This window comes from Natator depressus, chromosome 10 (assembly GCF_965152275.1).
Source record: "Natator depressus isolate rNatDep1 chromosome 10, rNatDep2.hap1, whole genome shotgun sequence".
Classification (NCBI taxonomy): Eukaryota; Metazoa; Chordata; order Testudines; family Cheloniidae; genus Natator; species Natator depressus.
The window spans coordinates 15,641-42,973 of NC_134243.1; the positions used below are offsets into that span (position 1 = coordinate 15,641).

General features: G+C 40.0%; 1 protein-coding gene across 7 annotated transcripts in view; it reads right to left on the minus strand.

The window, feature by feature from the left end:
• Window positions 1–5,087: 5,087 nt before the first annotated feature.
• The window catches only part of UNKL (unk like zinc finger), a 150,001-nt gene continuing 127,755 nt past the window's right edge, over window positions 5,088–27,333 (minus strand). For all 7 annotated transcript variants that reach the window (XM_074964901.1, XM_074964896.1, XM_074964895.1 and 4 more), the window contains 5 exons: window positions 16,314–16,406; window positions 11,302–11,532; window positions 10,113–10,306; window positions 8,901–9,155; window positions 5,088–5,279 (listed from right to left, as the gene is read on the minus strand). In XM_074964901.1, the coding sequence (XP_074821002.1) occupies window positions 5,103–5,279; window positions 8,901–9,155; window positions 10,113–10,306; window positions 11,302–11,386 (711 nt within the window). In that variant the 5' untranslated portion in view covers window positions 11,387–11,532; window positions 16,314–16,406 and the 3' untranslated portion in view covers window positions 5,088–5,102. The remainder of the gene's footprint in view (window positions 5,280–8,900; window positions 9,156–10,112; window positions 10,307–11,301; window positions 11,533–16,313; window positions 16,407–27,333) is intronic.

The following is a 27,333-nucleotide window of genomic DNA, read 5'->3' on the forward strand; positions in this document are numbered from 1 at the left end:
CAGAGTTAAATTAAAGCCAAATATCTATGAAGGTAACATTTCCTACCAGTGACCAGGCTGCTGCAATGGTAACAGGACAGAAGGAAGAGCCTGGGCTGACATTCTGGGGGTCTTTGCAAAATTAAAATTACCTCAAAAAATACCACTGAAAAATCATGGAGTCGATGTGGGGCTGCCACATGCAGCACATAGGGTGCTGCCTGCCAAACACACCGGGGAGGGAGATTACAACTCCAGGGATGCACAGGGCTCAATATATGCTTATTAAGTATTGTCAACTATCACAGGGTTTTGGCACCTGTAGAACCCCGGGGGGTGGGGGGGACTGGAGGAACCAGGTATGAGGGGGAGACAGAGGGGCACACATCCCCTGGCATGGGGGAATGGGGCACACAGCCAATGGAACAAAGAGAAATGGGAAGGGGGTGCTCACAGAGCCATTGGTATGGGGGGATGGAGGGAATGGGTGCACACAGACACTGGAAGGGAAGAGATTGTGAGGAATTGCACGGAGTCCCTCGAAAAGGGGAATAAGAGAGTGGCACCCATGGAGCTTGTTGGGGGTGGGGTTAGGAATGGAGAAATGAAAATAAGCCCTGGTGTGTGCAATACGCTCAGCCTACACAGGCTACAAAGTGTGTAACCTCTTAACTTAAGTCAGAAAGAATTATCAAAATTTAAGCAGGAAGATTACAGGGAATGTAACAGAACTATGAAGAACTCTCTTTCATGGTGCCAGAGGCCATTGGCTGATGGGAGATAGCATCTGGGAATGTTATGTTTCACAGTAAGTGACAGTGGAAAATTTAGAGACACAAGGTGGGTGAGCTCTCTCACCAAAAGAAGCTGGTCCAATAAAAGATATTACCTCACCCATCTTATCTCTCTAATATCCTGGAATTGAAATTACTACAACTACACTGCATACAACAGTGGAAAATTCGAAACATAGTATCTCCACTAATCTGCACTATGTAAGTCAGTTATTTTGATAATATTAAGTACTGGGTTTCCTTTGGAGACAGGCAAGTCCAGTCACAATGCTAGAAATGCCACAACCTGATTCCAGAAGATGATGATTCCACAATACAGAATCCCTGGAAATTTTGATCTAAAAAGGAAGTCAGTAAGTAAAATCTTTCCAATATGATGTTTAGAAATGCAAACCCACAGTTACCATATGTATACATCTTTTACAATAAAATGAAAGACCTCAAACCTCAATTGTCTACAAACACAGTAAACTAAGCAATAAAGATCAAAAATTTTAATTTCATATCGATAATAAAAATAAGTCCATGAATTCTGTAAACCATTGCATAAATGCTATAGTGTAAAAAAGTTTTAACAAGTGTTAACAATTCACTACAAGTAAATGATTATGCATTATAAATACCTTCTCAGTTAAGAACATTTCCATTCACAATACCATTTCTGTCTATGCACTCAGAACATTAAAAGGTTCCATAAATTAATACAAGTAAAAATTCCACATCCATTTAAGGTATTTTGCTGACCACAGTTACACAAATATATTGTGACAGTAATAATATTACTATTAATATTTAACACTAGGATATTCTGAATAGCAATACATAACAAAACAGATGTTTTTAATAATCTGCTATTCAAAAAAGACTAAATAACAAAACCATAAGATGCAGCTTGGGATCTATCTGAATTTAGCAAACTTTCTGTTAAATTACAGTTCTTGATTTTAAAACCCTGAGAAACTGTAATTTTCATCTACTATACCCCAGGGCATAATAACAAGTTAATTGCATTCACATAAAAGTATTAATACTTTTACATAAATTTACATGATAACTTGGTCAAACTGCCTTCAAACACTAGAATGAAACTAACAAATGAGTGTATTTTACCTTTATATAATTTGCTCATCTAACAAATGACAATATTATATTCTTGCTCAAATATATTTTTAGTGCATCTACATAGCGTTTGTATCACCAGGACAAAAATTCACAAATGTAAATACTTCCCTTGTAATATTTTTTCATTGAAGTACAACTGCTAATTTATGCTGCCTATATTGCATTATCCTGGATTTAAAAGTATCACTGTAAAAATGTTTCCAATAATTCTTAATTTTTAAGTAACGGAGTTAATCTGTAAAAAGAAAAGTTAATGAGACCTTGCTTATAATTCCTCAGGGAATGGGCTTATTGGAAAATAATTATAGCATTTTTTATGTGAATGCTACATGTGGTTCATGTAACTACCTAACAATATTTCCGCAAGGTAACAAGCAACAAGCTGTTCACTCTGGGAATTTCACTCATAGGTAACATTTCTTTGGTCTATCTTTTTCCTTCAAGACTCAAATTTAGATCTGTCCAAAAGCCAACTCAGCTGCTCCCAGGATATATTTTCATTTTTCCCCCCACTTGTAAACAACAATACACAGCTATGTAATCATTCTCAACATTAATTATGTAACATACAAATGCTAAAAAATAGAAAAAGTTTACCCAATAATTAGTTGATTTCATCTAAAAAGACAGTATGTGCAAACTGTGCACATTAATGTGACAATTTACTTTGTCCTTGCTGTTAAAACTCATTTGTAAATTGAAAAGCATCAGCTAGAGATTTTAAAAACCTCCTATTACAAAAAGAAAAGACCAAAGAAAAGGTCCTAGGATGATACACAAATACACAGTAATGTATATAAAGAACTATAAACTGTGACAAAAGTAGCACAAAAATATTTCAAAATTTCTTAAGTAATGAACTGAGCATTGACACATATGGCCACATTTCAATCTAATTTGGATTTATTTCACTAAAATCTGCTAAGAATATTAGTTAACTATGTTAGCAAAGAGCTAGAGAAGTTAGTCCAATGTTCAAAAGTTAATTAATGTTCAAAAAAAATCTTTGGCAAAGACTCCACAAGTGTAGAAGTCCATTAATATTCACAGCAAAGCTTAGTCATTCAAGTACCACTTAAAAAAAAAATCTAAACTGGTTCTACTTCGATGATAACAGAAAATCATCTTTCAGGAGAGAGAAATATATTGCTGAAAATGAAATTATAGTAATAAAGTATTTCAATATACAATGTTGAGAGAAAATGTTAAAAAATTATGTGAAAAATGCATTAGGCCATATTATGACATTCAACCTTAAAACCTGTTTAAAAATGTTTGACAATTATCTTCAGACTATTGTGTTTGTAAATTACTTTTTAAGAGCTCCAGTTCCAAATGTAAATCCATCATGGGTTTTATCTTCCCTCCCTCATTCTCAAAAGATCTCCATGTTCTCACAGTTTGATAGAACAAGGTAGTGATGATTCTGTAGATTTTATTACTACAATAAATGTAATCTTACGTGCTTTTTTCTGCTAACTCAAGGCCCAGTCCAAAGTGCGCATAAATCAATGAAAGCACATTGACTTTAGGGGGCTTTGGATTGGGCTCTGAATTCTTTAACACTGATACAAATCTCAAAGATATTTTTCAAGATCATAAATACAATTTAGCATATATCTTGTTTCTATTGCAATGCATCTGAACAAACTTCAGAAATAATTAAACTCTTTGCTGGTCATATCAATGCACTTCTTGTTCATTAATGTATTAATTAATAGGAATATACACATTCTGTAACACAGTTGTAGGTCATTTGAACGTAAGCTGTACTTGTGTCATACCTGTATTTAACAGGAAAGAAAAGTAACACCACAGGTAACTCTTCCCTACAAGAATAGTTAACTTTAAGGAAAGTAACAAGATACAGTGTTAAGATACAATAATTAACTTCTCCTAAATTGCATACTCCTAATCATCAGCATTAAATATGGACAACTTTTTTTTAAAAAAATCCTTACAACAAAGCACCATTGTCTGATAAAATATTTAAATAATTTTAGAGCTAAACCCAAAGGTGTATTGTATTTATTTACGTAAAAACAAAACCTAGTATCTTTTGCTCATTGCAAGGTATTATTTTGAAATTCTATTGAATTTTAATTATCATCCAATTGTCCTGTACAGTATTAGGTGGTATAAATTGTTTGCAAACGGTTTCCTTCACATATTTTGCAATTTTACGGGGTGCAAGGCACAGGCACTTGGTAAAAGAGACTATGGATTATATCAATTCATGATAGGTAATCACACAGATTAGGAGTTATACAAATGTGTTCATTAAGACTACAATAATCCAACTTGGGGCAATATGCAAATGCACAGTTGTTTAAGAAAACTGGTTTGTTTCACAAAATAAAAAAAAAGTATTTGAATATTTACGCATATGTGTCTCTTTCAATGTCACCCTCTGCTAGTATACTTATAAATACTATTAGTCTGCAGTTGACTTGAACTGTAAAAATTCTAGGCAAGTTCTCATTTATATGTAACTGTTCATTTAGTAACTACTAAAGCCAAAAATGAAATTTAACTATACCATACTATCATAATATGATTTAACAGTAAAACTGATATAAATATTTTAAGTTCACAGTACACACACAAAGCTTCATACCGCATATTAAAAAAATAAACATTAAAACCTAGAAAGCAGGTTAAAGCAATTTATAACAATCTCTAACAAAAAACAGTTAGCAAAGTGCTTTTACAGGAATCAAATTTCTTCAAATAACCAAGTAAACAGTAGTGTTAGACTGATTAAAAAATACTGGCAAAGGATTACAGCACACTAAACATGGTGAGGGGTAAGGTCCTCCCATCAACAAGTATTGTATTTACATGAGTGTCTTACATTAATGCAAATGGGAGGCACGGGCATAAATCCCCCATTCACGCATTGCGAGTACACACCTGTAAGAAGTGATTATGCTGTAAGTGAACCTGAGTAGCTTGTGCACCAGGAATGTAAGTGGAAAACTGAAAAGGGCAGGTGGGGAAAGAAATAACCACGGAACTTTAGAACTTCATTAACAGAATTCAATACATAAAGGCAGCCAAACCACATTTCCTATAGTAAAAACAACTAAAATATCTTATAAGGTCAAAATGGAGATCAGTCTAGCACTAGTAAATGAATTAATTACTACAGATATAATTCTTATATAAAATACCAGAACATAAAATATATTTAGTTCATTAACATGATTATAAGTACCATGACTTTTCATCACCATTTCTTTTTTTCATCTTGCAGCAAGGACATTCCTGTTGTTTAGCTGCACAGTGTTCACAAAGTACATAATGTTGACATGGCTTCAGGATTACACTCCGGTCATGTTCTTGGCATACAACACACTTCTTTGAATGAAGTTGGAAAATTACCTGTAAAAAGAAAATTGCTCTCAATAAAAATTCCAATGTGTAATGTCTCACAGTGGTTGCTGTATTCCTATTATTTGATGATAAATTCTTACTTCAATAAACACTTAAGAATCTTCTGTTGGTACAGTTAATAGCTAGTTCAAGCACCAGAACAGGGTAAATAGAACTGAGAATAGTCTATAAAGCAATAACGTGTTCAGGAAGGACACAAGTGCAAAACAAGCTGTGACTCAAATTTTTCCCCGCACAACCAAAACCTGGATGAGTACCGCCACCCAAAATTCAGGCCAGGTCTACACTACAGACTTATACTGGTATTACTACGTCGCTCAGGGGTGCAAAAAATCCACAGCCCTGAGCAACATAGTTATACTGACTTAACCACCCCAAGTCCCTACTGGGGACTTGAATTAATTACGCTGACAGGAGAAGCTCTCCCATCGGCATAGGAGCATCTTCATTAAAGTGCTAGAGTAGCACAGCTGCACCACTGTATTGCTGTACGTGAAGACAAGCTCTAAAACTGAGACGACTGAGCATTTGTCCTTTTGAGACGCTGGTCTGCCACTGTGAATATCGACAATTCAATCTGACATATTTCCTCACAATGCATGTAATTTGCATCAGTCAGAGTGGAGACCTCCCAGATACTCAATACAAATCTGCTGATCAAGACTTTGGGGAAGCTATTATGTTGGCAAATAAATGTGTTTGCCACAGAAGGATAAAAAAATAAATCTTTGACCCAGTTGTTCTATGTAACTCCAACTGTCTTCCCTCTTACTTTCCCAGTTGTAGATCATCATCCAAAGAAGGTGAGCTGTGAGGCTGAACTTGGTGAAGAGTGTGCTTATAAGCCACTGTGTTTATCATCTTTTGTTCTCAATTATCAAGTTCTGCTAACTCACAGAGAATATTCTATAAGAATATCTTCCTCAAAGTCCTCTGGAAACTCTGGTTCCATTAACATCTGATACAAGACCATCAAAACAAGTTCCCATCAAAACAAGTAAACAAAACCCTTCTTATCCCTTTTTACTAGCACTAGCTTGTTTTGCTGATCTTGTCTTCTCCTTGCTAGTCTTTATTTACTGTTGATATTCTTGTTTGATTAAGAACATAAGAATGGCCATACTGGTCAGACCAAAGGCCCATCTATCCTGTCTCTGATAGTGGCAAGTACCAGCTGTTTCAGAGGTAATGAAAAGAGGAGGGCAATTTTGAGTGATCCATCTCCTGTCATCCAGACTCAACCTCTGGCAATTGGAGGTTTAGGGACATTTGGAGCATGGGGTTGCATTACTGTCCATGTTGGCTAACAGCCATTTGTGGACCCATCCTCAATAAATTTTTTGAATCCAGTTATGCTTTTGGTCTTCGCAACATCACATGGAACGAGTTCCACAGGTTGACAGTGAATTATGTTTGTTTTAAGCCTACTGCCTATTAATTTCATCAGGTGATCCCTAATTCTTGTGTTACATGAAAGGGTAAACAAACACTTCCTTATTCACTTTCTCAACACCATTTGTGATTTTATAGACCTCTAAAATAGCCCCCCTCAGTCATTTTTTTTCTAAGATGAACAGGTCCAGTCTTTTAAATCCTTCCTCCTATGGAAGCTGTTTCATACCCATAACTGTTGTTGTTGCCCTTATCCGTACCTTTTTCCAGTTCTCATACATCCTTTTTGAGATGGGGCAACCAGCACTGGGGCAACCAACACTGCTGACCGTATTTCAGAATACCATGAATTTATATAATGGCATTATGATATTTTCTGTCTTATTATAAAGATTAAGATTCTGTCACACATATTTTTAGTAAAAGTCAGGGACAGGTCATGGACAATAAACAAAAATTCACAGAGGCCCACAACCTGTCTGTGACTTTTACTAAAGATGCACTGTGGGGGGAGGGACTAACAGTTGAAGTGCTGCGGGGGGGGCTGACCTCCAGCAGCTGCTCCAGCCCCATCGCTTCTCCTGTCCCAAGGGGGCTGACCCAACCCTGTTCACTCCTTCAGCTGTTGCTTTGGCTGCCACGGGGCTGAGAACTGCTCCAGCTCTGCCACTGCAAAAGAAGTCATGGAGATCCCAGAAAGTCATGGAATCCAGGTGACCTCTGTGACAGAATCATACCCTTACATATTATCTATCCCGTTCCTAATATTTTGCTGCACAATGAGCAGATGCTTTTAGAGAACTATCCATGATGACTCCATGATCTTTCTTGAGTGGTAATAGCTAATTTAGATCCCATCATTTTGTATGCATAGTTGTGATTATGTTTCCAATGTGCATTATTTTGCACTTATCAACATTGAATTTCACCTGCCATTTTGTTGCCCAGTTAGTCAGTTTAGTGAGATCCCTTTGCAATGGTTCACTGTGAGCTTTGGACTTTACTATTTTGAGTAATTTTGTATGGTCTGCAAATTTTTGTTTGCCAGATCATTTATGAATACATTGAACAGCACAGGTCCAAGTACCGACTGAATCACCCTTGTCGACCCCCTCAAAGAATTCTAATATATTGTAAAGGAAAATGATGCTCCACCAAAAGCCGTACTGACTCTTCCCCATGTCATGTTTATCTGTGTGTTTGTTCTTTACAATAGTTTCAACCAATTTGCTTGGTTACGTCTCCATATCCAGTACATTTTCTTTTAAGGTCAGATTTTTGAGCCGTCATTCATGAAGACAGTGGCTAATTCTTATTTATGTTCTTCAGAAATTTCAGTGTTAGAGAGTTCAAAGGGCATAAAAACATATATAACTTTTGTTCAGATTTTCTTTAAGTGGAAGTCTGAAATTGTGCTCTGGTTGCCATATCCTCTGTTCAGCTGAGGATTGCATCCAGAAACTTTAATAGTCTTCTTTAGTTACATGGTAGAAAACGAAAAATTGGTTACAGCAGTCTGAAAAAAAGGTTGCTATGTTCTGTTTTCTCAGACATGTAGAAGGTCACCCTTGACTTGCAGAAGAAAGACTGCATCTTTAAAATGTAACTGTCATCTGTGATTAGACTATGTTCAGATTGCTAAATTACAGATTATATATAGGCCAACTTTAAAAAAAATTAGCCTCTAACTTTGCACCCATAATCAATTATGAGATCATACCAAGAGAGGTCAGAAATGAACTAAACTAACCTCCGAGATAACAATACACCACTTGAAAGGAAAGCAATTTCTTGTTTTAAATTTATATTTACTTTACCATCGCTAGCAGCCCACCTCACCTCTTCCACCCTAGTCTGCCTGCAGAGATGTCAGTTTCTAAATAGGAGACTTTACTACACACTCTCCAAATATTTAAAGCTCTTTATTTACATAGCTGCTCTTTAGAGCATTGTAGTTAAAAGCATGTTTTAATCTGTTTTTTCTCACTGAAAGATATCTGAAGTTGCTTGCCGCTCTTGTCACAGCTCAGCACCAAAATAAAAAAAAAAAAAAATCAGTTGGATTCGGGAAATTCCAATTATGGCATATTTCAGACCAAAATGGTATTTAGATTTAACATTGTATCAGTTTGAAATGAAACTCTGAATCAGCATCTTATATAATACTGTTAAACTGCCTATTTTAACTAACAATATCCACAGTACAGACACACTTACCCCATCTACTGTTTCTAAATCTAAACGCAGCTGGTTTTGTAAAGAATGAAGCTTTGGTAATGGTATCTTTTTTATATCGCCATAGCTTTTCATATGGAGTACTGTAGTGGACAGACACATATCAAATTGTTCCTGCAGCTTTTTTAATTTATTTTCTAAGTCTTCTTTTTTCCGAAGAGCTAGTTTTTTGTCAGCTTCTGCCACTTTAGCACGTTCCTTTGCCTCTTGGGCCTCTTTTTGCCATGCATCACATGCCTGGGACAAAAACATTTGCAGAAAGTTATAAAAATATTTTGTAAACTAAGAACACAGGCGTAACTATAAAAGCCCTCAAGATACATGCAATACTTACCTTCAGCTACAATATGATCTTACTGTCCCCATCACTTTCCTTTACTCCCGCCACCCATTGTTTATCACTTCCCTTTGTTTTTTGTCTTAACTTAGATTTTAAGCAAGAATGCCATATCTGCTTGTCTGTAAGTCTCTATGCACATTTATGGAGCTGTATAAATAAAAATAGGAATTGTTCAGTTCATAATTTGATGGCAAAAGACAATAAAAACCTCAAAATATAGTAAAACTACTCTATTTATTATCTCTCAACAGCAGAAAAAGTTAGAACTGTTGTGTCCAGTGCAAATATGCCAGGAGACGGAAAAAAACAGGTGGTGGGCCCTTTACTACCCACCCCCAAATGCACCCGTGGAGAAGCCAGGCAGATGTTGACCCTAGCATCCTGAGTGCTAGGGAGCTAGCTAAAATGTCCAGCTATGCCCCACAGCCCGAGCCATGTACTAGTTGTGTCCAATCTCACTCCATTTCTGTATGCTACGGACATCCTGAATCAGGTATTGGAGGGCAGACATGCCACCAGTTGCTGAAACAGCAGCAGCAGAGGCAACTGTTGAACATGCTCCCTAAAGCCATTCTGTCTGTCTGTCTCTGCCTTTAAAAGCAGAATGATTTAAGGGAAGTAACAAGTTGGTTCTCTCTCTCGGCTGCTATTGATCAGTCTCCTTCATTCCTCCAGGACAATTTAGACATGAAAAGCCAGAATTCAGGATTAATAATTGGTAAAATGGAATAAAACCTCTAAATTCAAATTACAATTAAAGATGCCTTGGTAAAAATAAACACAATAAGAAGGTGATTTTATCAGAAGTTATTCAGGAAACAAACCTTAATTTAGTGTCACCATCGTTACTGTACCTGCTTTACTTGTTGCCAAGAATCGTCCCATTGTTTTATTTTTCGATTGGCATCATCAAGTTCCTGTCTAACGTGAGCTAATTCACTTCCACTGGTGTTTGAGTTTGTTGAGGGTACAGTACCACTGTTCAATATTGGGGATGGACTAGGAGAGAAACTCCCAGTTATGAAGTCCCAAATGCTCCCTGTAACACCTGCCAAACATAGGACACACAAAAATAAACATGTTGCACACCTCTAATAAAATGTACCACATGTGGAACTAGACAATTAGATAAAAGCACTAAGCAGACAGTTATATTTTTTAGCTTCAAGATATGTAATAACAGTTCCACCTATGTTCAGAGATGCAGCATTAAGCAAAAGATTTTTTTAAAGTACTCGAAGCATTCCGGCAACCTCATTGTATGTAGGTTTTTGTTTGTTTGCTTTCACACAAAGCACAGCCCTGAAATGGGAACAGGAAGACTAGGAATCTGTTTCTATTCCAAAAAGTAGTTGTTGCCCCAAAATCTCTTATTTTCAGCTTCAGCTCTCTCACATTCTCTGCTCTGGATTGTAATTCATACTATTTTTTAATAGCTAGAACGTTCTCCAACTAAGGTGCCAAGTGCCCTCTCTTCTCTTTCAAATCCCTCTTTAAAACCCACCATTTCCAGGAATTCTTTGTTCCTTCCTCCATTGCCAATAATCTCTCCTTACTTTCCCTTCTCTGAACTTTGTCCTATGACTTATGTTTACTTTTCTGATCAGTCTTAGGCTATGTCTAAACTACACAGCTTTTAGCGACCTGGCTGTGTCGCTACAGCCATGCTGCTAAAAGTTGCACAGCGTAGCTGCTGTTTGTCGGTTCTCCTGCCGACAAAGTGCTGTTCACACTGGTGCTTGTCGCCGGCAAAACTTTTGTCTTTCAGGGTTGTTTCTTTTTTAAACACCTCTGAAAGACAAAAGTTTTTTCATTCAATTGCCAGTGTAGACATAGCCTTAGATAGGAAGCTCTTTGAGGCACGAATCTCTTACTCTATTTGTAAAGAACTGGACAAATTACTTATTTATAACAATAATTAACCTTTGACCTCCAGATGACTGATCACAGGAAAGGTATACAGACTTCAGCTGAAAATCTGTTTGACTTGCCATGGACTCCCCTTCTATTATACACAAAGGATTAATCATTCACACGACTTACCTAAAGAGTTATGAGAAGAGGCTGAAGTGCCTAACACACTATGTTCTGATTTCAAAGGCTGAGTCTGCTGTTGGTGAGGAGCCATAGTGGATGAAATAAAAGACTGAGACAACGACTGTGAAAGAGAACTGAGTGGAGAGGTTGAAAGGGAAGATGACGAATGTAGAGATGAGGAACGAGCAACAGAACCTGGAATATTGACAGGAGCTGAACTTCCCAGTAACCTTTGACCTAGATAAAGGGGGAAAAAAACATTTTTTGAGTTACAAAGCAACACAATTAAGATCTCTCTAACCCCTATCCTCATAGAAAAAGGTTAATCAGTTCTCTTACTTTTGTAAACAACCTGTATTATGTGTAAGTGCAGACACTATGCATATTCAATCCCACGAGCCACTCAGCCCACCTCCCAAACATACACAACAGATTCCTATGATGAAAAAAATTTGGCCCTTTGTAGAATTATTTCAGTAAAAATCTGAATAAGACTGGAAGGCTAAATGCACCATATTTCCAGAATGCCCTCCAAACAAAGATCTCAAAGTACTTTACAAACATCATAAAATGCAGGCACACAATCCTCCATATAAGGTACATATGGGATTTGCAGGAATCACACTACTCACCACAAAGATGTAACCACCCCATGTAACCAAGCATGGAATACAGGGGATAGCAACACTTCACCACAGTAAATAAGGAAGAATACCAGTAATGGGAGTTCAGGTAGGTACAATGCATTTGCCCAAGTTGGAATTTGGTTAGTACATATGCAAGTAAACCACTGAAATATCAGATAAGCACAGGGCAGAAATGCACCCACTTAAACAGCAAAATAACTGTGTTTTTTCTGGAGGATGATGGTGAAAGACAACCACTGTCTTTCAGATGAGACATATCCCCTTACCACAGATGGCCATTAAAGATCTCATGCCATTTTTGCAACAGTTGGGATGTTAAATTAGGTTTTCTAGACAAATTCCAACATAGGCAAATGCAATCTGTCTACATTACCTCAACCCATGCAGGTTTCATTAGTTACAATATCCTTCATTTTGGAGGTTGTATAATATTACTGTTGATATGGAGAAGGGTACAGAATCACAGAATCTTAGGACTGCAAGGGACCTCAAGAGGTCGTCTAGTCCAGTCCCCTGCACTCATGGAAGAACTAAGTATTATCTAGACCATTCCTGACAGGTGTTTACCTAACCTGCTCTTAAAAATCTCCAATGATAGAGATTCCACAACTTCCCTAGGCAATTTATTCCAGTGCTTAACCACCCTGACATTCAGGAATTTTTTCCTAAAGTCCAACCTAAACCGCCCTTGCTGCAATTTAAGCCCATTGCTTCTTGTCCTATCATCATACGTTAAGGAGAACAATTTTTCTCCCTCCTCCTTGTAACAACATTTTATGTACTTGAAAACTGTTATCTTGTCCCATCTCAGTCTTCTCTTCTCCAGACTAAACAATATAGGTCTCACCATATAGGTCATGTTTTCTAGGACTTTAATAATTTTTGTTGCTCTTCTCTGGACTTTCTCCAATTTGTCCACATCTTTCCTAAAATGTGGTGCTCAGAACTGGATACAATACTCCAGCTGAGGCCTAATCAGCGCAGAGTAGAGCAGAAGAATTAATTCTCGTGCTTTGCTTATGACACTCCTGCTAATACATCCCAGAATGATGTTTGCTTGTTTTTTTCCCCCCAATAGCATTACACTGTTCACTCCTATTTAGCTTGTGATCCACTATGACCCCCAGGTCCCTTTCTGCAGCACTCCATCCTAGGCAGTCATTTCCCATTTTGTATGTGTACAACTGATCGTTCCTTTCTAAGTGGAGAACTTCGCATTTGTCCTTATGACATGGGGAAGCAGATCAAATCCCTGTTAACAAAGTTATAGCATTAGCATAATTCACGGCATATCTGACTTTACTATGGTCAGCAGCAGAGATAAATTCTAAGCTGCACACTTAAACCGTCAGACATATTTTCTGGTTTCCAAGAGGACACACCACTAACCTCAGCAGAGAAAAGTAACAGCTAACACATCACACTGTGTGCTTACAGAGACAAAGGAGTAGCCTGCTGTTGTATCCCTTTACTGAAAACTGGGGAGACAATCACTCAAGCAGAAGAGCATAACCTGTCCAAACTTTGAAGAAAGTCACTCTACCAGTACTGCTTGTTGCTCTCACGACAGGAATCATAATCCATAAAACCAGATTACCGTATACAAAGAATGTAAAATCTGGAATTCAAACACAAAGTTGTTGCCAGAGCTAACTTAAAGATGATATTAGTTATTTTGGTAATCAAGCTGTGGCAGATCACAAGATGTCATAAGTCCACACAGTAATTCCATTATATCATGTGCTGCTTTTCTGTCCTTCCACTCTCACCTCAGTTTTATTCCCCTCTCTTCCCTAAAATACACCCTCCCATGCAGTTCCCTCCCCTTGCTAAATCTTAGAAATAGGCCCCTTCAAATAAGTATTAACAAGATAGATAATAGAAAATATTGTCAATATCGCTTAAAAATTAATGGAATTAACTGCGCTCTACCATTCTGATTTATTGCATTTCATCATCCACACTTTCCTTGCACATTGATTATTTAAATTATATTTATTCTTACTGTGTGCAAAGCACCTAGCACCCTTCTGTCTCTCTGCAAATTATAAGAATGTTAGTGGTTCTGAAGCCTTTTCTTTCTGTGTATGTGACATTCATTACTTTGGGGGAGTGTTCTGGAACCTTCATACTCCTCATTTTTATATAATCGTCATCTTACATATAAAGCATGTCTTGTAAGGTATCGGGGAAAGGGAATGATCTGCTGAAAGTCATTTCTCTACCCATGTGTATATCATTAATGCCTATGAAGTTATGAGAATTAGGTTGTATGGTGGTCACTAAAACATGCTGTAAGTTGGGGAATCAGCTAGACATTAGCTCCCCAGAGGCAACAGCAAAGAAAGTAGCCAACACCTGGATGGTGTATCAATCAACCCATCAACAACCACTGTCCGGCAAGGGAGCTATGATGCAATGCCTCAACTGCATGAGGCCACACCAGGCAAATTGCTCAGCCTTGCCTAGAGACTCAGCAAGGCCCACCCAGACATGCCTGGACTTGTTTCTTCCAAGCACATGGACTGAGGGTATAAAACAGGGTGGACACATACTGGGCCTTTTCTCCTTCCCACACCTACATTGCAAGCAACTAAGACACTGAGAAGAAGCCAAGACTCTAACAGAGGAGATTGGCCCAGGTTTAAGGAACAAACCTGTATATTAAGGACTGCAATATCCAGTGGGGTGAGCAACTGCTTAATCTAGATGTTGCCCAGTCTAACAGGGTTGAGAGTTTAGACTGCATGCTTATATTTTATTTCTTTTGGTAACTAACTCTGACTTTTTGCCTAGCACTTAATATCACTTAAAATCTATCTTTTATAGTCAATACATTTGTTTAACTGTTTATCTTTTGTATGAAGTGTGTGGCAAATCTCAGGTTTTGCAAAGGCTGGTGTATAACCACTTTCCATTGCTGAAGTGGTGAACCAATTAATAAATCTGCATTGCCCATCTTGAGCAGTGCAAGACGGTATATTCCTGAGGTACAGTGCTGGGAGCTGGGGGGATTTGGCTCTGGTGCCTTTCTCTGTGTGATTCATGAGTGGCTCTGGGAGCATTCATTCAATCTAGCTGGGTGTGTGGGGCTCCACATGCTGTTGTGCCGAGTGATCACAGGGCCTAGAGGGGCTTGCTGCTGGTCACTAGCAAGGCATTCAGAGAGACAGCCCAGGCTGGAGAGAGTTAAGGGGGCACAGCGGTCCCACAGTCCCAGGCTGCACCCCAGGAGGATCCCGTCACAGTATGGTCAGGAGAGAGCCTCTCCATGTTCCCATCTCCCTGGTAACTCAGGATTGGCACCACCAAAAGTTTGAGAAAGGCTCGGGGTAAATGTCAACAGACCATATGTGCTATAAGGAAACAGCCAGCATGGACTAGGTTATCAATGCACTAATAAATTATTTTAATGTTGCTTTAGTTTTCTACTGCTCCATGGGGATGTTATGAAAATATACCCTTATTTTCTTAGCAGTGTGTCACTTCGAAATGCATGTCAAATTAAATATTTCATAAAACTACAATGGCTCAGTTTTAACTTCCTATTTTTCCATTCTTTTTCTCCTTCCTTTTCTGCTTTCACCTAGAAAGGGTGGCATTTTTAAACTGTTTCTTCCTTGATGTTTTTCTCCCCTTCATCCTTCCTCCCAAGTTCTCTACCCCAATACTGCTCTTCCTCTGTGTTGTCTCTTCCTCTCCTTTCTCAGAACAGGCCAATTGGATGAAGTATTCTCTCTCAGTTCTAAGCAGGAAAGCAAATAATTTAGAGGAAAATGTAGGTAGCTGGGAATGAGCACTGTAAAACAAAGCCAGTCAGACCTTCAAATTAACTGGTCATTCCTTCTTTCAAATATGATTATTTTACTCATTTAATTCTTTGCATTGTTTCCTTTTAGTCACTCATTACGGAAAAACAGAATCAACTTTTTTTAAATCAAGATGTTCAGGTCCTGCTTACTTTAAACACTGTCTCTGATGAATCTCAATGTAACTCATAATCCTTGCACATATAATACAAACAGGAAGTTTAAAATATAAGGGAGCCAAGATCTTGATTTTCCTGAGAAAGATACTGAACTTGGGACTGAGTTGGAAAATGAGTTTTCATTAAAGCAGTCTTGTTCACATTTTTTCCACTAAATAGAATTGTAGAATAACAGTCTAAGTTTCCGAATCTGAAATTGGATCCACGCAGGCAGAGTCAATTGCCAGATCAAGGCCAAAGTTTACAGTATGGTTGTCCACAACATTATGAGTTGTTATGTGAGTCTCAGCTGTAAGATAAATCTTCTGAAGAGTCTAATAGGAAAGAAAAATACTTTAAATAAATACATGAAAATGGATAACTTTTGTAAACTGAGTTCTTACTTGTTAATCCAAGGTCACTGTTTTCTTGATCTTCTAATTCTTTATCTAAGGATGCGACATTTATATCACTAAAATGTAGATCTAAAGCAGAACCTGTTAAATAAAATACGTGTTAATGAAAATGTATCTGCATTATTGATAAAACTGTTATGTTTCCTGGAACTTCACAATATTATCTGGACCGTTATTATTTCTATTACAGTCATGCCTAGAGGACCCTAAAACCTAGATCAGGACCCCACTGTAGGTACTGTACAGACACATAATAAAGGAAAGTCCCTGGCTCTTGTAAGACAATGATTTTGCCTCTCGTCTACTAGAAATTTTTTAGTGTGTTAATCAAGTAGTGCATAAAGGTGGGGAGGTCAGGGAGAGAGAGAGAGACACTCTGTTATGGATTAGAAATTAAGAAAGAGAAAAAAGAATAGTTAATCCTGCTGGGAAAGGGTTAAACACGTTCACTTGTCACCCCACCTGAATATATGAGAGGGGGCACTGGTGCTCTGAGGCTGAACCGTCCAGATGGAGGAATAGTCCTATGACCAACCAAGTCTGGTGACAATGTTTGAACTGAAATTTGTGTTATTTTATTTCTATGTAAATGAAGCCAAATGGAAGAGGATGAGTTCAGACTCTGCAGTCTTGTGGACTGTATTTCTACAGGAGGTTGGGAAAAGCATTTGTTCACATCACCACCAAACCTTCTACTGTAAGATGAAAGAGAATGCATTTTGGTGTACAATGAAGTTGGATGCCAAACCTTGGAGTTTGTCCAGTGTTATTTCTCCAGAGATGTATCCACTTTATGGGCAATTTATGGGCATAAGGCAGCAAGACAGTCATCTCCATGTATTAACAGCTGGATTCTACTTCTACAAGTAGTTCCTTCACTCAAATTATTGCAGGTGACTCAGTAAAAAAAGCCTGCCCCTTCAGTGTATTGTTTGTTACATCCACTGCTTTTTCTATACCTGGGTAATTAATTATGGTTTGTCATGGTCCAAATTTCTTGGTCAAGGTATAACCAAGGTCCAGACTCCAGAGAAAATAATACAAAAACAATAATAATGATAATAAATTAATGGAAGCCCATGACCTGTCTCTAATTTTTATTAAAAATACCCGGGGGGAGGCTAACAGTCTCCGTCCTGCTGCCGAAGGCTGACTGCTGGCCAATGCTCCGGCCACCAGCTGCTGCTTCAACGGCCAGGGCTGAAGCCGAAGAAGTCACGTAGGTCTGTTAAAGTCATGGAATCCATGACCTCCATGACAAAATTGTATCCTTAATAATAAATAATAAGAAGTAGTAGTAAATAAAAAAATTTCACAGTCCGTTCAAAAGCATCTGGCAGTCTGGATTTGGCCTGAGGTTTGCCTATTGACTACCCCTGTTCTATAGTATCTCTGTGAATAGAGTTGGAAAAGATGGACATAAAATAAGGGGAAATCAGGTTGCTGTCTCTCTTCCCACCCATCTTTTCCCTGAATTCTCTCCCCCAGCTACTATTTCATTTATCTCAGATACATTCATGCTTTGGATGTCTCTGACTTGAGGGAAGTAGATGGTCTGGGGCCTTACATGCACAGCACAATTAGCAAAACTTTTGTCTCCTTGGTTCCTGATAGGTAGCACCATCATGGTGCTTTGTCTCTTTGACTACAAAGGGAGGAGAAGGAACTATGGCAAACAGAATTATTGTAACTAATAGTTCTTTCCAGATTCTAAAAGATCTCACCATTAAAATAATTTTCCTGGTCATCAATGTACGTTTTCATAGATTCATAGATACTAAGGTCAGAAGGGACCATTATGATCATCTAGTCTGACCTCCTGCACAACGCAGGCCACAGAATCTCACCCATCCATCCTCAGTGACTTGTTTTCCTTTGATTATGCTGTCTTCCTTTGAGAATGCACCACAATTAATTTATCCCCCAATACAGTCAAAGCTAAAAATAAATTTATTCACAATCCTGAAAAAAGATTACATTAAAACAGTGTACCACAAAGCTTCACAATTCTACCTAATGGGACCTCACTGAGCAGGCAGAATGAGTGTAATACAAAAAATTCATTTTTGAAAATCTCACAAACTAAAAGTCCAGCCCTGTCCTTCCTTAACTTCCTTGACTAAAAACTCTAGGTTCAAATCAGCATCTAACCTCTCATGCTTCCTTCTTTCTCCCTCCTTTCACATCTCACTTAACCCTGGACTCCATGCAGATAGGCTCTACTCCTCTTCGGATCATTAAGAGTCTCTTTTTGAACTCCCAAGTGCTATCTGGCGTTAGCTTAGATACTATTAATGCCCTTCCTCTTAAACATCAAGAAGGCCAGCTCCTGGGTCGTCTTTATCAGTTTTAAACTATTTCTGATCATGTTTTCCTCCTTATTCTATTGTCCCCCAAGACACACAAAAACATAACTTTAATAGCGGCAAAGAGTCCTGTGGCACCTTATAGACTAACAGACGTAATGGAGCATAAACTTTCGTGGGTGAATACCCACTTTGTCGGATGCATGTAGTGGAAATTTCCAGAGGCAGGCATAAATATGCAAGCAAGAATCAGGCTAGGGATAACGAGGTTAGTTCAATCAGGGAGGATGGGGCCCTCTTCTAGCAGTTGAGGTGTGAACACCAAGGGAGGAGAAACTGCTTTTGTAGTTGGCTAGCCATTCACAGTCTTTGTTTAATCCTGAGCTGATGGTGTAAAATTTGCAAATGAACTGAAGCTCAGCAGTTTCTCTTTGAAGTCTGGTCCTGAAGTTTTTTGGCTGCAGGATGGCTACCTTTAAATCTGCTATTGTGTGTCCAGGGAGGTTGAAGTGTTCTCCTACAGGTTTTTGTACACTGCCATTCCTAATATCTGATTTGTGTCCATTTATCCTTTTACGTAGGGACTGTCCCGTCTGGCCGATGTACAGAGCAGAGGGGCACTGCTGGCACATGATGCCGTGTGTTACATTGGTGGACGTGCAGGTGAATGAACCGATGATGGTGTGGCTGATCTGGTTAGGTCCTGTAATGGTGTCGCTGGTGTAGATACATGGGCAGAGTTGGCATCGAGGTTTGTTGTATGGATTGGTTCCTGAGTTAGAGTTACTATGGTGCGGTGTGTAGTTGCTGGTGAGAATATGCCTCAGGTTAGCGGGTTGTCTGTGGGCTTGGGGTTAGGGTGTAAATAAGTGATGGTCACATTAACACCACCCTATACCGAAAACCCACCGACCGCTATGCCTACCTTCATGCCTCCAGCTTACATCCTGGATACAACACGATCCATTGTCTATAACCAAGCGCTGAGGTACAACCGCATTTGCTCCAACCCCTGAGACAGAGACCAACACCTACAAGATCTTCACCAAGCAGTCTCAAAACTACAATACCCACATGAAGAAATAAGGAAACAGATCAACAGAGCCAGACGTGTACCCAGAAGCCTCCTGCTGCAAGACAAGCCCAAGAAAGAAACCAACAGAACTCCACTGGCCATCACATAGTCCTCAGCTAAAACCTGTCCAATGCATCATCAGTGATCTACAACCCATCCTGGACAACGATCCCTCATTTTCACAGGCCTTGGGAGGCAGGCCAGTCCTCACCCCCAGACAACCCACCAACCTGAAGCATATTCTCACCAACAACTACACACCGCACCATAGTAACTCTAACTCAGGAACCAATCCATACAACAAACCTCCATGCCAGCTCTGCCCATGTATCTACACCAGTGACACCATTACAGGACCTAACCAGATCAGCCACACCATCATCGGTTCATTCACCTGCATGCCCACCAATGTAACATATGGCATCATGTGCCAGCAGTGCCCCTCTGCTAAGTACATCGGCCAAACGGGACAGTCCCTACATAAAAGGATAAATGGACACAAATCAGATATTAGGAATGGCAATATACAAAAACCTGTAGGAGAACACTTCAACCTCCCTGGACACACAATAGCAGATTTAAAGGTAGCCATCCTGCAGCCAAAAAACTTCAGGACCAGACTTCAAAGAGAAACTGCTGAGCTTCAGTTCATTTGCAAATTTTACACCATCAGCTCAGGATTAAACAAAGACTGTGAATGGCTAGCCAACTACAAAAGCAGTTTCTCCTCCCTTGGTGTTCACACCTCAACTACTAGAAGAGGGCCCCATCCTTCCTGATTGAACTAACCTAGCCTGATTCTTGCTTGCATATTTATGCCTGCCTCTGGAAATTTCCACTACATGCATCCGACAAAGTGGGTATTCACCCACGAAAGCTTATGCTCCAATACGTCTGTTAGTCTACAAGGTGCCACAGGACTCTCTGCTGCTTTTACAGACCCAGCCTAACACGGCTACGCCTCTGATACATAACTTTAATAGTTCAATTAACTGGACCCCAGTTAGCAATTTCAATGCACCATTTCCCCAAAAAGAAATGAATTATACCATCACTCAACAAAAAACAGAATTATCACATCCAAAAAATTACTTATTTCTGTCAAATAGGAATTCCTTTGTGTTCTTTTCTATTCAAGCATTAAGAAAAATTTTCTGAAAGTGAGCAATATTAGGTTGTGGAACGCCCTAGAGCGCTGGTGGAAAGGCCACTTTTAAAAATAAGCAAGACTAAACACTAGAAAATGATTGTGCGGAATAATCTTGCACTGACCTCCTAGAAATAATCCAACTGGTCTTTTCCATTTCTAACTTTTATGTTCTCATAATTCTCTGGAATCTTTTTGCTGAAATTTAAAGACTTCCTGTAGCATATTGAATCTATGCTATTATTGAGCCCCAGATCCCGGATGTTTTCTTTACATAAAGCATTTTATATATAAAACAGTCTTATCTTCTTGCCTTAAAAAACAAAACAAAAAAATCAGTCTGAGAAAGTAGATAAATCTAATAAATAAAGAAAATTCTGCCACATTGTTACACTTGCAGAATTTCACAAAAGTATCTACCAAGACTTCTAAAACTTCAGGCACATTCTTAAATATTAATAAGAATTAATAATTGACAGCTGAGGCAAAATGCATCACTTGTTGCCTAATGTAAATCAGTTTGAAATGTCCACCTGTTGCTAACATCTCAATGGAACATGAGCACCTGAAAAGAATGAAGCAACAAAGAAATAAGATGTCAGTCTTCAGAAAATAGTTATACAACATGTTACAAGGGAGATTTTCAAAAGGCACAAATGACAGTTAGGGACCTAATTCCCATTTTTGCCTTTGAAAATCTCTTTCACATAAACACAGAACAATACTGTTCTTAAAAAGCCAAGATACATGTAGCAGAAGTTGCTTAATTGGGGTGGCCTATTGTAACAGAATACACCCCTATAGTTATACCCTACACACTACTGTAATAATCTTTGTATAAAATATGTCTTGTAAGGTATCATTTGAAAAAACTAACTGTTAATAATATCATGGTAAAATCTATGTAACAACATTATATGTAAAGTTAAGAACATAAGCTTAAATCATGACTGAAGTGTATTTACCAGACAAATCTGGGGAGTGGGTAAACCTGTTTCTCGAAGACAAAGGACAAGTTGACACCTAGCCAGGTGTCATCAAAGCTGATGGGCCCTCACTTATCAAGTGGCCATTTTTTGTCAAGGAAATGGTGCAGAAAGAAGAAGTTACTCACCTTGTGCAGTAACAATGTTTTTCAAGATGTGTGTCCTTATGGGTGCTCCACTGCAGGTGTGCTTGTGTCCCTGCGCTGTTGATCAGAGAACTTTGGTAGCATTGTCTGTTAGGCCTTCACATACACTTTCCCTCCTCATGCTGCATCACGAGGCTAGCCAGCATGCACAGGCTAACCCCTTTCAGTTCCTTCTCTACCGCAGAGCCACTGACAAGAACTCCGAAGTAGAGGGGGAGGAGGATGGTTTGTGGAGCACCCATAGGGACACACATCTCAAAGAACTGTCATTACTGTACAAGATGAATAATTTCTTCTTTGAATAGTGGAGCACCCTAGCAGTAACCCTTCTGGAGGGCTGGGACTTCAGAATCAGGTCAGTAACAGATGACAGCACAGTGGAGCTGAAGATGGCATCAGAGGCAGAGTCTCCAGTAATCACATAGTGTTCCTCGAAAGTGTGGCTTGACATCCATGTCGCTGTTCTACAAATCTCTGAGATAGGGATATTCTTGAAGAAGGCGATGGATGAGGAGATTGACCTCATGGAGTGTGTACAAATAGAGTCTGGAGGGATCACGTTGTGAACTTGGTAACACTGTCTGATGCAATTCAAGACCCCACTTGGAGAGTCTTTTGGCTGATATTGCTGAGCCCTTGGATCTGTCCGCAATGGAGAGGAAGAATCTAAGGGACTTCCTGAAGCCTTTGTCCTGTCCAGACAGAAGGCCAGGGCTCTCCTAACATCTAAAATATGCAGTATAGCATATATCCTGTTGTCCTGGTGAGGTTTGGGTAAAAGATTGGAAGGTGAATCAAAAGATTCATATGAAACGGAGAGGTTACCTGTGATGCTGCACCCCATAATGCTTTATAGAAATATGCTTATGAATGTAAATATGACATAACTGGAATATGTTTTATGCTAGATATGTCATGTTACATATCTGTGCAAAGGTTATGTTCTTCTGCATGTATTCATCCTATTTGTATGAATGTATCATTCTTGTATCTGAAACTAGAAATATGAAATATAACTCTGCGGTCCTATTGTAATTATGCAATGTGTGGGCCATTAATGGTGGCTTGGAATCTTGATGGCTCCCATTAACCAGGACAATTGGTTGTAAATGGCTCTGTTTATTTGTAAGTCTTCCTGTATACCCGCGTGCTGGCAAGTGGGTAATGAAGTCTTACAGTGACATGTGATCATGTCACCTGAACTGGAATCCATCTTTAACTTGGTGCTTTTCCATTTAGGAGGAGGGGTGGGAACCCAGAGAGGGACAAAGGATTCCCGCCTTGTGCAAAAGATATATAAGGAGGTGGAACAGAACAAAGGAGGCTGCAGCCATAAGAAATCCCCTAGCTACCACTTGAGCTGGAACAACGACTGTACCAGGGGAAAGGATTTGGCCCAGACTAGGAAAGAGTCCAGTCTGAAAAAGAAGCTTATTGAAACATCTCTGAGGCCGAGATTTTATCTGTATTCAGTTTTCTACTGTATTAGGCTTAGACTTGTGTGTTTTATTTTATTTTGCTTGGTAATTTACTTTGTTCTGTCTGTTATTACTTGGAACCACTTAAATCCTACTTTTATATTTAATAAAATCACTTTTTACTTGTTAATTAACTCAGAGCAAGTATTAATACCTGGGGGAGCAAACAGCAGTGCATATCTCTCTATCAGTGTTTTAGAGGGTGAACAATTTATGAATTTACCCTGTATAAGCTTTATACAGGGTAAAACAGATTTATTTGGAGCTGGGTATCTGACTGCTGGAGACAGAAACACTTCTTAAGCTGTTTTCAGCTAAGCCTGCAGCTTGTAAGGGGATGTGGCTCAGACTTGGATCTGTGTTTGCAGCAGGCAAGCATGTCTGGCTCAAACAAGGCAAGGTACTGAAGTCCCAAGCTCGCACGGAAAACAGGCTCAGAGGTAGTCTAGGCACATTAGGTGGCAGTCCCAAAGGGGTTTCTGTGATCCAACTTGTCACATTACCTTTGGGATGAATTTAGGATGCAGCCTGAATGTAACCTTGTCTGGAAAAAATATATGGAGGGATGTGCCATCAGGGTTGCTAACTTTCTTATTCTCCTGGCCAAGATCATTGTTATCAGGAAGGCTGTTTTCACCTAACACATGGCCATGGGTTTGAAGGGAGGCCTAATCAGTCCTTTCAGAACCAGGTTTAGGTCCCACATGGAGGTAGGAAGTCAAGGTTGTGGGAAGAGGTTTACTATTTCTCTGAGGAACCTTTTAGTAGTTGGGTCTGACAGCACAGGGAACCCCTCTACAGGTTGGTGGAAAGCTTTTATAGCCACAAGGTGGATCCTGAGAGAACTTAAAGATAGTCCTGACCTATTTAGGGTCAATGCATAGTCTAGGATACATAGAACAGTTACAAATGTTGGGGAGATTTGTTGGGACTTGCACCAAATCTGGAACCTGGACCATTTTTGCAGGGAAGTATGTCATATCAAGGACTCTCTACTGTGTAACAGAATTTCTCATACTTCCCTTGAACAGGAGCTTTCTAGGCGTTGGAACCAAGCAGGAGCCATGCCTTGAGGTGGAGGACTACCAAGTTGGGATGTAGGATACATCCTCTGTTCTGCGAGAGGAGGTGCAGAATGGTTGTGAGAGGGATCTGAAGGCATATCACGAGCTGTGACAGGTAAGGGTACTAGGCCTGTAGAGAAGGTCCCTATCCCAGGGGAGGAGGAGGGCATCATCCATGGAATGCTGTCCCATCCCCGCTCTGGAGCAGTAGCGTGAACATTTCTTGTTCAAGTGAGTGGTGAACAGGTCTGTGGACAGGATCCCGCAACGTCTGAATAGGTCGTGAAGTATTGTTGGGTCTATTTCCCACTTGTGGTCATGTGGAAATTTGCAACTGACTGTCCGCTATTGAATTTTGTGCGCTTGGGGGGTAAGCTGCGGACAGTAGGACGTCATGGGAGATGAACCAGTTCCATAGCTTCATCACTTCCACAGAGAGGGAGGGAGACCTGGCTCCCCCATTGCTTGATGTAGTACAGACAGGCTATGTTGTCCATTAGGATCGTCATATGGGATCCTTTGATCAGTGGGAGGAAATGGGCAGAGGCGTTCCTGACTGCTCTTAGCTCGAGGAGACTGATGTGAAGAGATATCTCCATGGACGACCACCTGCCTTGTGTCATGAGGCCATTTAGATGCACGCCCCATCCTATTTATGATGTGTCAGTGGTGAGAAGTAACGACAGTGGGGCTTGCAAGAAGAGGATCCCTTTCCAAACATTGGCTGGGTCCTTCAACCAGTCTATGGAGTTTTTGATCCTGGTGGGTGGTGACAGGAGCTTGTCTAGTCTGTGTCTGTTTGGTCCGTAAACTGAGCTGAACCACATCTGAAAACATCTCATGTGAATCCTGGCATGTGGTATCACTGGTGTGCTTGCTGCCATATGCCTCGAGATTTGGAGACTGAGTCAGACTGATATTTGAGGGCTGCTCTGAATGGTCTCTAGGAGCATGACCAAGGAGAGGAACCTGTGTTGAGGCAAGAGAGAGGTCTAGCCTGTAACGAGTCAAAGTCAGCACCTATTAATTCCAGCCATTGTACTGGAGTGAGGGTTGATTTCTGGGTGTTGATCCATAGGCCAAGTTCCATAAACAAGTGCATTGCAGCTTTGGTGACTTGGTGAGCCTCTTGGAGGAATTGGCCTCTGAGGAGGCAGTCATCCAGGTATGGCTAAATCATGATCCCTTGGGAGCACAGGTGACTGGCCACTACTGAGAGGACCTTGGAAAATACTCTCAGGGCTGATGATAGGCTGAAGGGCATCACCCTCTGTTGGTGGAGTTCTTTGCCCAGAGTGAATCTGAGAAATCGTCTGAGAGTTGGCAGGATTGGAAATATGAAAACTGTTTTTCAACCTTTGACCTTCAGGACACTTATCTCCCTGTTCCAATGCTGGAATGATCGTTGACAAGGTGACCATCTTGAACTTTTGAGCACTGGCACACTTAGTGAGAGTTCTCAGGTCTGGTATGGGTATCCAACCTCCCTTCCTTTTGAGTATTAGGAAATAACGAGAGTAGAACCATTTGCCTCATAGATTTTGAGGTACCGGTTCTATGGCTCCTAACTGGAGGAGAACATCCACCTCTTCTCGCAGAAAACTCTCATGAGAAGGGTCCCTGAAGAGGGATGGGGAAGGGAGGTTCAATGAATGGAATACCCAGTTTGAACGATCTCCAAGACCCATCAGTCTGATGTTATGCGTTCCCAGGCACCATGGAATGCTGCCAATCGGTGAGACCAAATGGGTATAAAGTGATGTCTGCTGAATTAGTTGGGGGGAGCAGTCTAACGGTGCCTTGACTCACCTATCAAAATTGGTGTTTGGACGTAGAGGGCTGGGATGACGAAGATTGTGGGCCAGATGATTTACGCTTGGGGAATTTGCCTCTCTCTCTCTGTGGCTCATAGGGGCATTGAGCCGTGTACTGAGATGTGCGCAGTCTATGCTGGGACTGGGGACTGAACCCTCTTTTTTGTCCTGGCTTGTAGATGCCCAACGCCTGAAGAGCTGCCCTAGACTTTAATGCCTTAACACTTGTACTCACTTGAAACTCATCCTGATGGGCAGGATCCCCTGGGAGAACAACATGAGGGGGAAAGGAGTCCAGGAGAGCTGGCTGTATTTTAAAGAATCCTTGTTGGGGTTGCAGGAACAAACCATCCTGATGTGTAGAAAGAATAGCAAATGTGGCAGGCGACCAGCTTGACTGAACAGTGAAATCCTTGCTGATCTTAAACACAAAAAAGAAGCTTACAAGAAGTGGAAAATTGGACAAATGACCAGGGAAGAGTATAAAAATATTGCTCAGGCATGCAGGAGTGAAATCACGAAGGCCAAATCACACTTGGAGTTGCAGCTAGCAAGGGATGTTAAGAGTAACAAGAATGGTTTCTACAGGTATGTTAGCAACAAGAAGGTGGTCATGGAAAGTGTGGGCCCCTTACTGAATGAGGGAGGCAACCTAGTGACAGAGGATGTGGAAAAAGCTAATGTACTCAATGTTTTTTTTGCCTCTGTCTTCACCAACAAGGTCAGCTCCCAGACTACTGCACTGGGCAGCACAGCATGGGGAGGAGGTGACCAGCCCTCTGTGGAGAAAGAAGTGGTTCGGGACTATTTAGAAAAGCTGGACGAGCACAAGTCCATGGGGCTGGATGCGCTGCATCCGATGGTTCTAAAGGAGTTGGCGGATGTGATTGCAGAGCCATTGGCCATTATTTTTGAAAACTCATGGTGATTGGGGGAGGTCCCGGATGACTGGAAAAAGGCTAATGTAGTGCCCATCTTTAAAAAAGGGAAAA